This window comes from Narcine bancroftii, chromosome 1 (genome assembly GCF_036971445.1).
Source record: "Narcine bancroftii isolate sNarBan1 chromosome 1, sNarBan1.hap1, whole genome shotgun sequence".
NCBI classification, from domain to species: Eukaryota; Metazoa; Chordata; class Chondrichthyes; order Torpediniformes; family Narcinidae; genus Narcine; species Narcine bancroftii.
The window spans coordinates 234658134-234671079 of NC_091469.1; the positions used below are offsets into that span (position 1 = coordinate 234658134).

General features: G+C 43.2%; 1 protein-coding gene across 1 annotated transcript in view; it reads right to left on the reverse strand.

Annotated features, from left to right (window-relative positions):
- Positions 1–1886: 1886 nt before the first annotated feature.
- tmc1 (transmembrane channel-like 1) overlaps positions 1887–12946 on the reverse strand; it is a 56263-nt gene continuing 45203 nt past the window's right edge. The window contains exons 15-18 of the mRNA XM_069919287.1: positions 6917–7042; positions 6165–6243; positions 2250–2371; positions 1887–1962 (exon numbers count right to left, since the gene is read on the reverse strand). Of these exons, the coding sequence (XP_069775388.1) occupies positions 1887–1962; positions 2250–2371; positions 6165–6243; positions 6917–7042 (403 nt within the window). The remainder of the gene's footprint in view (positions 1963–2249; positions 2372–6164; positions 6244–6916; positions 7043–12946) is intronic.

Sequence of the window (12946 nt, forward strand, 5' to 3'; positions counted from 1 at the left end):
GTGGAGCTTCTCCTCCCCCCTCCTCGTTTTGTCTTTTGTGTTCAGAGCCCCGCCAATACACAAGATCCTGCTGATAAGAATAAGGTCAGAACTTTGCGCAGCCAGTTGACTGTGCAGGTAAGTCCAGCACAGAGGTCAGCTACAAGCATAGGTGGCTCAACAGGGGCAGGACATTCTGGTGCAATTATTATGGAGGAAATTGCATGGGCCATAATGCCATGTGATCTGTCTCTTAAATAACCTCAGCTGGTTTGGAATCTGCAGCATTTCTACAGTTATATCACAATGTTTGTTCTCAAGTGTGTATTCAAAATAAAGTCTGATAGAGAGCAAATAAATAGAAAATATATTAGATTATCTCATATTCTAACACACATCGTCAAAGCCTCTAAAATATGGAACATAAAATAAAACTTTATTTAGAATATAAATTGTAACAGTGATTTGATACATGCAATTATTCATTTAATATGTACTTGAATTTATTCAAATTAAAATTTGTTGTCATTTTTAAGATATATTTATTATTTTAGAGCACAGTAAATCCATGCTTCAATCAGTCTATCCTGATCATCTATAAGCAGCACCAACTCTGAGCATCCGTGGGCCAGCTCCAGAATATTGATGTGCTCCTGGATTCCAAGGTTGGCCTGGCAATTGGCCAGGGTTTCTTGGCCGTGGTGGTCGAGTGACAGTAATGCGTGGTGGAGAAGCCAGACTCATTCCCCTTTCAATGGGTACACGGACACTGTGAGTTAAAGACTGGCTTGCAGAATTAACACCGTAGGGTTCCTTGTCCACTTCACCAAATGTCGCATTTCTGCTGTCTGCATGGAAAACATGATTTTCTTTACTCAAAAAAAAATTCAAATGCATTCATTTGCCTCAGAATAAAAGAACCATGTTTTGATAATCACTTGCCAGAACTCACCTTCTCCTATGCCCAACTCACCTAAACAAACTTTGCCTCCAGCCATCTGCCCCTGACACCCTACTACTCCTTATTCATATGCAGACTCTGGTCACATCATTTGCAAATATTCCACCTTTTCATGAATTGCTGCTCAACATCATCAACACCTCTTTCGATCCTTTTTCTCTCTCTGAATTGTTTTGCTCCTCTTTACAAACTCTAGTGCCGATCTGAAATTTCCAATTCTTATAAATCATTCTACTCTCACCTATTTTGCTTCACCTTTCATCTTCCACAAGGACCACCTTTTCATTTTCAGTTTTACAAAATTGTGCCAGATGCGACTTTCAGTGCTGGACTGACCAACGCTTGGATTTTCAACACAGACACGGAGGCCGAAAAGCCTGTTCCTCTGCTGTACTGTTTTATGTTCTACATAAAGCACTTCACTTCACTCTTCTCATTAGGCACTTTCAGGTGGCCAAAATCCCCTATGTAAAGCCACATATTATGCCCATATGCGGCTGTTGGGAAGCCACTTGAAAGCGCATGCGAGGCGAAGTTTGTAACCCTCCTCCGAGAGAGATAATCGCCAGAACACTGAGGTCCCCCCCTGCACATGAATGCAGCTGTCTGAAAGTGGCTGCTAAGGGGATGACAGTCAGCTGGCGAGCCCCTGACAGCTCCCCTCCCTGCTGCCCTTGCCCCCCAGCGTGGGACATCAGGGCAGGAGCAGCCGTCGTGGGCTTCCAGTGCGGGGACATCCACTGATACCACTGCTCCGCTCTCCTAACAGCCCAACATGAGTCCCAACACTGTGGGGCGTCCCCACGCTGATAGCCCGCTCTGTCCCAGCTCTGACAGCCAGCCATCCCAAACCTGACAGCCCAAAGGGACAGGAGCCGGAGTGCCCTCAGAGATGCATCCGGTGCAGCTGTCCCTTCAGGTGGCCAGCGCTGCACTTTTAGCACTGTCACATGAACGGCAATTCAAAGGGCCGCTTCTGCTTCTGCAGGCGCATTCTTGGTGGAGAATGCACCTGAAGAAGCCTGTTGAGTCACACAATTGCAGAGATCTAGAACAAAACAGACCCTTTATCCCACCAAGTCTGTGCCAACAAACTAAGTACCAATTTTTACACTCATCTAACCCTAACCCATTCTATTCTTCCTACATTCCTATAAACTCCCCCAGATTCTTCTCATAGTGGCAATTTTAAGTAGCCAATTAATCTTAGCAAGAAACACCCGTTTAAAAAAAAACATACATAATTCCAATGCCAAATTGGGAGTGGCTTTGCATTCATAATACCCAAAACACAGGACAATCTTGGCACCCTTTAACCATTAATCTCAATGAATTTTCCAGACCTTTGCTCAATGAATTTTGCAATTCTTCCATTTGATTTGCTGCTGCTTCAGCATTCTTTTTGCTTCTCTTTTTGTTTTCTTCACTTTGCTGTGAATAATTCCAAGACAAAAAGAACAATTTAGTTCTCCTTTTACAGAGTAGTGGGGTAGAAGATCATTTTGCCACTTTTTGTACTGCACCCATGTGGTGATACGACCACCCGCCGACTGCAGGGGGTGAGCTCTGTGCCTGCAGGAAGACCACCTAAGGGGCTGACTCCACCTGGCTGGCTGTCAATCAACCAACCTGAATATAAACCTGAGCCAGCCCTTCCTGAGCCAGTCACACAGGGAGCCACCCACACAGGGACCTATCAATGTTCAGACTTTTACTGGAATAAAGCCTGTTGTACAGTCTTTTGAGTTTTGAGCTTGCTCACTGCTACCTCAGCACACCACAACCCACAATTTAAAAGTAGCTGGATGCATCCATAATTTGATTGCATCAGTCATGAATTCTGGAACAACTTCTTTGGCTGGAAAATAGCACATCACTCTGCAGGATAAGATGAGAAAAAGAAAGAGGTACAGTAAAATCCCTGGTTTCCTGCACCTATGGGGATGGTAGCGGCCAGATATTTGCATTTTCCGGTTGCTTGAGACTTACTCTTACAATGCCCAACTAATACACCTGCATTAAGAATAAACATTTTTGAAAGACAAAAATATACCATACTGCATTTACACCAAACAAATTCCACTCGCATGAATATATAAGAATTTTACTTTATTTTCAGTCACATTTTTTGAAAACATTTAACTGGTGCTGAATCTACAGTTTCCTGCCCCTTCATGGAGCCGCCTGAAAGATGAACAATAACATTATGATTAACACCACTCCCATAATCTACAGATAAAGCTTCTGACTGGGGCCACTCTTACTAAGCAGGGATAAGGGGACACTTTAAAAGAGTTGCCCCAACGGCGAGCAGCATCAAACAGCTCTTCATCCTGGGCAATACCATTGCTGCTTCACACATTATTCAAACAGCTGCTATGAGCAAAGCATTCCACTGCCTGAATATTTGCTCCCATCTTCACTAAAGGTTTATGTGTCACTTCAGGGAACATTTATTTTTTGAATTTTAAACTTGAATACTTGTTTTTTTATTATTTTAATCTTTTTTTTTAAATTCTGTATTTATTTTCCTCAGTTTTTTTTTGAAAGTTGCTTGTGGCTGCCAGTTGCTTGAATTCCTGATACCAGGGGTTTTGTTGATCCTGAAATCTATGAACATCTTTTTTTTAATCTAAAAAATGTTAATCAACCATAACCCACTTTGGGCTGTGAATGCCAAAGGTCAATTTCCCAATGAATGAAGAAATTTCTCTTCCAGTTCAGTCCTAAATGATCTACCTCATACTTTGAGTGAAATCATACTTCCCTAGCCCTTTGCATCTCTAAGAATTTTGTCAGTTTTAATGAGGTCAACTTTCATTTTTCTAAGCTCTAGGCATTCTCATCTTCTCATGTGACGAACATTGCATTCCTGAAACCAGTCTGATGATTCTTTCCTGAACTCCCACCTAAGCCAAGTACATCTTATTTTAGGGAAGGAAACTCAAATTATACACAATGCACAGGTGTGATCTTGCCAAGGCCCTAACTATTGCTAGTCACTCATCTTTACTCTTGTACTCAAATGCTCTTGCTTAAAAAAAACATGCCATTTATCTTCTCAATTGCACCTGCAGATTAGCTTTCAAAACACCAAAGGTGCCTTTAAACCTGAACATTTCCCAATCTCTCATCAAGTCAATTCTGAATCTCCAACTGAAATGAATCACCCGACATTTTCCGTACTACCTGTACCATGCTGCCACCCACTAACTCCATTGATCTACATTCCCTTGAAGTGTTTTACCCTCCATCATTATTCAGGTTCTCATTTAGTTCCATGACATTGGCAAACATGGAAACCATTTATATAATATGTGCATAGGTGGACCCCAAGCTATGGTCCCAGTCATACCATAGTCTCCCACCCTGAGAAAGACCATTTTATTTCAATTCCTTGCTTTTGATCTGTTTATCAACTCATTTGATTGCCAACATCCTGAGCAATCTCTTCCCTCCCTTCCCATAGCAACCTGGAGTATATCTCATCCAGTCCTGGAGACTTTTCAATCCTAATGCTCCTCTCTCATAATCTCAACATGATCCAGCACATAATCTTGTTCTATTCTGACCGCACCATGACCAAGTTCTTTTTCTCTGGTGAATACTGAAGCAAAGTATTAATTTAGGACCTCCCCAACCTCCTCCACGTCCTGGCACATGTTGCCTCCTTTATCCTTTAGCGGCTTCATCTTCATTCTCGTCATCCTTCTGTTCTTCACATATGCATAGAATGCCTTAGGCTTCTCCTTAATCCTACAGGCCAAGGCCTCCCCATTCCCTCTTCTAGCTCTTCCAAATCCTTTCTCAAGTTCCTTCCTGACTACCATATAATTCTCATGAGTTCAATTTACACCCAAATGACCTACAACTCCTGGTAGATTTTGAGTAGCTGGAGGAATCCAGAGCACCCGGAGGAAACCCATGCAGACACAGGGAGAACATATAAAATCCTGCAGGATTCGAACCCCTGTCCCGATCTCCGGCTCTGTAACAGTGTGGCACTAACCATGCTGCCCTATGTAGGTTTCCTTCTTCCTCTTAATGAGCTGCCTCTCCTGTTTTGTCGACAACAGTTCATTTTTCCTCCTATCTGCTTGAGCTTCCCTTTTTTTTGGCTACTGCGAATTGGCCAATGGAAAAATTTAAACAGGCACCTACCTCTCCCCCTACTTTTCAGCTGCTCCTCCTCTCATTCACAGTCCCCAACGAGTTGTACATAGTTTAATTCACAGTGCTATATGGTTTTTAACCACATTGTATTATAATAAATGAGATAGGATCAGAGGATTTCTATCAAGGAAATGCTGCAATGCATCCAGCAATGTAATTGAAGATAGAATTATAAAATAAGCTAAACACAAATGTCTGGTCTTGGTCCACTCCTGTCCAGACTTTCTGGATAGCAGGAAGTTGAGCTGTCATTGGGGACTCTTCCGTCACATCAGGACATGCACTGAAAAGAATCTTAAGAAAGAAATTAGAAAAGCTAAAAGAAGATATTAGATGGCTATAGCAAGCAGGGTGAAAATAAATCCAAAGGGTTTCTATATGGTGTCACTGCAGGAGCCTGAGCCAATTTCAAGCAGGGCTAGAAAAGAACGATTTCCTTGTGCAAGAGGTTGTACACTATGTGCAGTGAATTTCAGGCTTGCTGTGCAATTCCAAGCAGTAATACCTAAAGTCGTGCAAGATTCACAAACTTAAAAGGTGTAATGCAGGAGCTCTTCAGATGGTGGTTCTCGTCAGAAATGTTGCTTCAAACTGTGACGCAGATTTAACTTTTGATTAAACTAGTTCATCAGGGACTGGACAGAAAAGCACATCCTGATGGACACTGTACAGTGAAGAGCACTTGGGCGAAGATTTGAATACTTGCCTCACCTCCCAACATTAAACGTCATGTCCATCACTTAGAATTAATTGATTGTTTTCACCAAAGGTCTCTGCAAGAACGGGTCCTTTGTCTTGCACTTACTTTCTTGTTCATTTAAGGTCTGTATTTGCAGACACGACCCAAACCGGTTTTACAAAGTATAACTATTGCCGCAGCACTGCCAAGCTTGTATTACACATCAAATGGCGTCGCTGCTCGATGCCCTCAGTCTCCGTGTATAAGCATAAGGATAATACAATGCTGATTCACATAAGGAAATTAACTTTATACCTCTAAAAGATTCCTTACCAACATGCCAAACTTTCCTTTGTTAAAGAAAATACTTACATTTTGTAGCTTCTTCCTTAATTCCAGATTTGCAGCCTTGTATGATTTAGAAGTTGTTTGAAGATAATATATAGCCAAACTATAAAATCAAGAGTTTGCATTTCAAAAGAACACTTAAATTACACTGCCAAATATACATTGAAGTAGTTCAGCTATTCACTTACTCCCTTAGTGGGTTATATCGTACATTACAACTGATAATGTTGAATTGTAAATGTTTTCAACAGATGTAAACATTTGTGATATGGTTTAAAAGCATTATTATTTTCATTTTATACAATTATTCCCAACTATATTTGAATAATTCTGTTCTTACAATATTAATAATGTTTTCATTAATTTCTGGGGCTCTTCCTTCTTTGTCCTTTCCTTTATATTAATGGTTATTGGTTCAACTTCTATCATCTTCTTGATCAATGTGTTTTGAATCCCTGCAATGCTGAGAGACTATTAAACTAGATTGCTTTCCAGGGAAGACACACACAATCCTTACTCTGAAAGGTCAATTTGTAACAGAGATTTTCAATTCGTGATACAGCATATTTTCAAAAAGTTTATCCCTGTCAAAATTTGGGCTTTTCAGATCCTTGTGACTCAACAACCCACTGTCCTAACAGTTGAACCACTAGGAGGACTTCAGTTTCAGAAAAAATATATACATTATTGAAAGCATATATGAGTTTAATGAGAAGGAGCACCAATTCCTTAAAAACATAGAACTGGAAAATGAAATTTGAACTTGAAATACTTACACCAGAATTAAAATGAAAGAAAGAATCAAACCAGGATTACTTGCAGAACTGAAAACTTTTGCAATCCAGGTTGGAAAATCATTATCCAATGTTTCTTGAATAACATCAAACATTCTGTTTTTCCCACTGTAAAATAGATATTAAACAGATTCATTAGCTTTGTTTTTAACTTGCTATGATTCTTACTTAAAATCAAAAATTTTAAGTGTCTGAAGTTCCTTTGATGCCTACTTCATTGCAATGTTTTTATTGGGTTTATTCCCTCCTGGATTTCCATTGTATTTTCTCAGACTTAAGCTGGAACTCACCAGATCTACTGGAGAAACAATTCAGCTTTAAGGCACTTTCAGGTGGCCAAAATCCCTGCTTGTAAAGCTGCATATTATGGCAATATGCAGCTGTCAGGAGGCCACTTGAATGTGCAGGAGGCACCTGTGAGGCGAACTTTGTAACCCTCCTCCGAGAGGGATAATCACCGCAGCACAGTGCTCCCCCCCCCCCCCCCCCCCCCACAAGCTATCTGAATGCAGCTGCCTGTAAGTGGCTGAATCAGGATGACAGTCAACTGGCGAGCGTCTGACAGCTCTTCTCCCAGCTGCCCCTTCCCCCTGGCGCAGGACGTCAGCACGGAGACTGCAGGTCTGGGGCGGCCGGCGGGGGAGTATGGGGCTGGGGCGGCCATCCCCGAGAATCATGACTTATCGAAACCTCTAACCTTTTAAATTTAGTGGGATTTTGTGTGCGGCCATAAGCCCCGTACTCCCCCGCCAGCTGCCCCAGCCCCGTACTCCGCCGCCGGCCGCCCCAGTCCCGTACTCCCCCGTCGGGGCAGAGTGATCAGTGTGGGGACATCCCGAGTGGGACGTCCCCGCGCTGATAGCCCATGCCAGCTGTCCCAGCTCTGACAGCCAGCCATCCCAAATCTGACAGCCCAAAGGAACAGGAGCCGGAGGGCACTCAAAAGTGCATCCCGGTGCAGCTGTCCCTTCAGGTGGCCAGAGCTGCGCTTTTAGCGCTGCCACCAGAACGATAAGTCAAAGGGCCACTTCTTCTTCTGCAGGCACATTCTTAGCGGAGAATCCACCTGAAGAAGCTTTTAAACTATTTGCACAATCAGCTAAACTTGCATCAGAAGACTTTTGCAGAAATTCTGAACAGGAGTGTAATTCAACCAGAAGTTTCCTAGTTTTGTTTTAAATTAGTATCAATTGTGATATAGAGAATTTAGGTTAAAAAGACTTAAGTTAAAATGTGATGATTAATCATAAACAGGGAAGCCAGAATGGACAGAGAGTTTACTAGCAGTCAAGGACAGAAGGAGCTGCTGAATATGTTTTTTTAAACCTATCTTTTCATGGTCATAGTGAGAGACATGCAGGAGACAAAGGATTGATAAGAAGTGTGAGAAACAGAATTCAGTGAATGTAGAGTTCACAGCGTACGTAACGAACGTGATAATTAATAATGCAGTTATACTTAGAATGTTTTTGTAATACTAACCAATTAAAACAGTATTAATAAGAAGGGGAAGGGCAAATAATAAAGGTATAAAAATCAATGCACTGTATGTATCAGGGCTTAACTGGTGAGAAACCAGTTGAGTCCAACTCTGCAGACTTGTAAATAAAGCTTGTCGTGTCATCAGTTTTAAAGAGACTCATGTGTGAGGTTTTATTTCTGACAAATGGGGGCTCGTCCGGGATCTACACTCCGGCCGTGAGGGGAGGCGAGAAGAGGGACATCGGAGGCGGTGCACCCCGCTGAGTTCAGCGGCTCCTAGTCCCTTGCTCGTCGCTTCGGGCGGCTTGAGCGAGTGGTATCCGGACAGGGTGACACGACAAGACGGAGAGGAGAAGGGTGACGGTTCAATCCCCGGGAAGACACCGGTAAGTGACGACTTACGATTGTGGTGTGGGGATTGGGTAACAGGTGTAACGGGATACACCTGTTTAGATAAAAACCTAACGGAATAGATTAAGTATAGATCTTTTGTCGTTGTGTGAGAACCCTGTCGCGGGACTCTAGGATAGACCCCAGGGAAACCTCGGCGGTAACCGAAGGAGGGACAGCACCTCCGACGAAGTGCCGAGAAGAGAGGGGTCAACCCCAGGAAAACCTCAGCGGTAACCGAAGGAGGGACAGCACCTCCGACGAGGCGTCTGAGAGGAAGGGAGTAGGGTCCAGAGCGAGAGGGTCCTCAGCAACGATAAACAGATCTAGGTGGGAAAATGGGAGGATCAAAATCTAAGGGCTCGTCTGAAAATTCAGGACAATTACTGGGAGTACCCCTTGACAGCCCTTTGGGGAGAATGTTTGAAAATTGGGATAGTAAAAGATATCGGGACAAAAACAAGAAAAAGATGGTCCAATATTGTCTCCTTTGGTCAAAACAACCTATTAAAGGTTCCTCGGTCTGGTGGCCGAAATTTGGATCTGATGAGGATTGGGTTAGACAAGCATTAAACATATATGTAAATTCGAGACCAAAGGTGAATCAAGAGTCAGCATATGCATTTTGTTGGGTTCCCTGGCCAGGATCCTTAACAGAATGTTTTAAATTGAGAGTGGCAGGAGAAAAGAAATGGGAACCTCTGGACAACCTTCCCCCTCCTTATATTCCCCCGGTGCCTACTGTGCCCGAGGAAAGCTTATTACCGGAGGGGAAAGGTGATGAATCTGATTGCCCCGAAGGGGGCCGGGATAAAAAGGATGAATTAAGGGAGTCGGACCCTAAACTTCCACCGGTAAACCGACCCTGGACAAGATCCCAGACTGGTCCAGGACCATCAAAGTTTTCAATAAACCTAAATCCCCTGAGAGAAGTTCCTATGGGAGGACCGGGAGGGGGAACGGGATATGTGAATGTTCCCCTAACTAGTACAGAGGTGCGGGGATTTAAGAAAGAAATGAAAAAGTTATTGGAAGATCCTATAGGACTGGCTGAACAGCTTGACCAATTCTTGGGACCAAACACATATACGTGGGAAGAGATGCAGGCAATAATGGGAACATTATTTTCACCCCAGGAGAGGCAGATGATTCGACAGGCTGCCCTCCTCATGTGGGAATATGAACAACCTGGGGACCCTAGACCCCATGAACAAAAATATCCCTTAAATGAACCCAGGTGGGACAAACGAACACCCGAGGGATTGGCAAGTATGAGACAATATAGAGAGTGGACAATTAAAGGGATACGGGAGGCTGTGCCAAAGGGTCACAATTTTACCAAGGCATTTGGGAACCACCAGGGGAAAGACGAGTCCCCTACTGATTTTTTGGAGAGGGTGAGAAAGAATGTCCAACAGTATGCTGGTGTGGACCCTAGTACACCAATGGGTGAACAGCTTATTCGAATTGAATTTGTTTCCAAATCATGGCAAGACATTAGAAAGAAACTAGAAAAGGAGGAGGACTGGAGTGAAAAACCCCTAAGTGAACTGTTAAAAAAGGCACAAAAAGTATATGTGCAGAGAGAAGAAGAAGATCAAAAGAAGGCGACAAAGGTTATGGTACAGACTATCCGACAGATGAATGCTGAATCCAGAGGGGAAAGAAAACAAAACCTTCCTCTAAACAATCCAAAATATCCAAGAGAGGGAAGACCCCGGAGATTTGTTAAATGCTATTACTGCAATGAGGAAGGACACTTTAAGAGGGAATGCCCCCGATACAAGAGGGAATTGCGTGCCCTCAAACTTATGGAAGAAGATTAGGGGTGTCAGGGGTTCCAAATGTTAGGGACCAAATATAAGAGGGAACCCCTGGTAAAACTAAAAATTGGTCCCAAGGGAGAAGAGGTGGTGTTTATGGTGGACACAGGAGCGGAACGAAGTAGTGTAATAACTGTGCCAATCGGAACTGAGCCTATAAAAAGTAATTTGACAATTTCTGGGATAGAAGGAGCTCCCAGAATGGTATCAATAATTCCCCAAGTAACAGTGAAACTGGAAGAAAGAGAAGGGGTACAAGACCTCTTGTTATTACCTTCGGCTGGATTTAACCTCCTAGGAAGGGACTTACAGGCTCTCCTAGGTTTGGGTGCTCTCCCTGTGGACGGAGAAGTGCGAGTCCACCTCTGCGCTTTAAAGGAAGAGGATGAACGGCAGATTGACGAGAGAGTCTGGTATAAGGAGGGAAATCGAGGAGGTCTGGACATCCCACCTTTACATGTCACATTAATACCAGGTCATCAGCCGGTAGGGAAACGTCAGTATCCTATTTCTTTGGAAGGGAGAAAAGGGCTACAGCCGGTAATTGAGACTTTAATACGAGACGGACTATTAGAAGAATGCATGTCACCTTATAACACCCCTATACTCCCAGTAAAAAAGTCAGATGGATCCTATCGCCTAGTTCAGGATCTAAGAAGTTTGAATGCTATTGTTCAGACCCGCCACCCAGTGGTGCCTAATCCCTATACTATTATGAGTCGGATTCCCCCAGACCATGAGTGGTTTAGTGTTATCGACTTGAAGGATGCCTTCTGGACTTGTCCGTTAGAAGAGGAAAGTAGAGATATGTTTGCGTTTGAATGGGAAAATCCATGGACAGGTAGACGGAGACAGTTTCGGTGGACTGTATTGCCCCAAGGGTTCACTGAATCTCCAAACCTGTTTGGACAAATGCTAGAACAAATCCTGATGGACTATCCACAATCTGATGATTCCCAACTAATGCAGTATGTGGATGATTTACTATTATCAGGACCCAAGGAACAAGAAATGAGGAGAGAGACCATTAGACTCTTGAATTATCTGGGGAAAAAGGGTCTACGAGTATCCAGAAACAAGTTACAGTTTGTTGAGAAAACTGTGATATATCTGGGACACCAGATAAGTAAAGGACAGAAACGAATTACCCCTGAACGAATTGCGGGAATCACTAGAATGCCTTTACCCCGTAATAAGAAGGAAATAAGACAATTCCTGGGACTCTTAGGATACTGTAGGTTATGGATAGAGGACTACTCAGCTTTGGTGAAGTTTATGTATGATAAACTGACAAATGAAAATGACTATCCATTGAAATGGACCCAGGAGGAGGAGGGATGGTTCGAGGACTTGAAACATCGCCTAACACGAGCCCCAGTGCTCACTCTGCCCTCTTTAAAACAGCCCTTCCAGCTATTTGTCACTCATAACCAAGGAACAGCTGTGGGAGTTTTAACACAGGAAAAAGGTGGTCAGCGACACCCAGTGGCTTTCCTTTCCAAAATGATGGACCCAGTGTCTCGCGGATGGCCGACGTGTATCCAGGGAGTAGCAGCTGCTGCTCTGTTGGTAGAGGAAGCACGTAAACTTACTTTTGGAGGAAAGATGACTGTGTACACCTCCCATTCTGTGAGTGTTTTATTAACACAAACTGCCCATCGATGGCTGACTGATTCTCGTATATTAAAGTATGAAACCATTTTAATGGTTGGAGAAGATTTACAGTTTGCAAAAATTAATAGCTGCAACCCAGCTCAGTTTTTATACGGCAGTGAAACAGAGAAAGAGGTGGAGCATGACTGTGTCGAGTTGACAGATCTTCAGACCAAGACCCGAGAAGACCTTTGCGATACTCCGCTGGGAGAAGGATATGAATTCTACATTGACGGCTCCGCCAGATGTGTTGACGGAATGAGAAGAAATGGGTATGCTATAATAGAAGGAAATACTTGGAAAGTAGTAGAATCCACGAGACTACCCGGAAGCTGGTCAGCACAATCCTGTGAACTATATGCCTTGCAGAGAGCCCTCAGAATACTGGCAAAGAAAATTGGAACAATTTACACAGATTCCAAATACGCATACGGGGTAGTGCATACCTTTGGTAAGATCTGGAAGGAGCGTGGTCTAATTACATCAAGAGGAAAGGAATTGGCACACGAACAGATGATTACTCTGACTTTAGAAGCCTTAACATTACCCCAAGAAATAGCAGTGGTCTACATACCAAGCCATCAAAGGGGAGATAACCCGACAGCAATTGGAAACAGACTGGCTGATGAAGAAGCCAAAAGAGCAGCCATGCAACAAGAAGTCC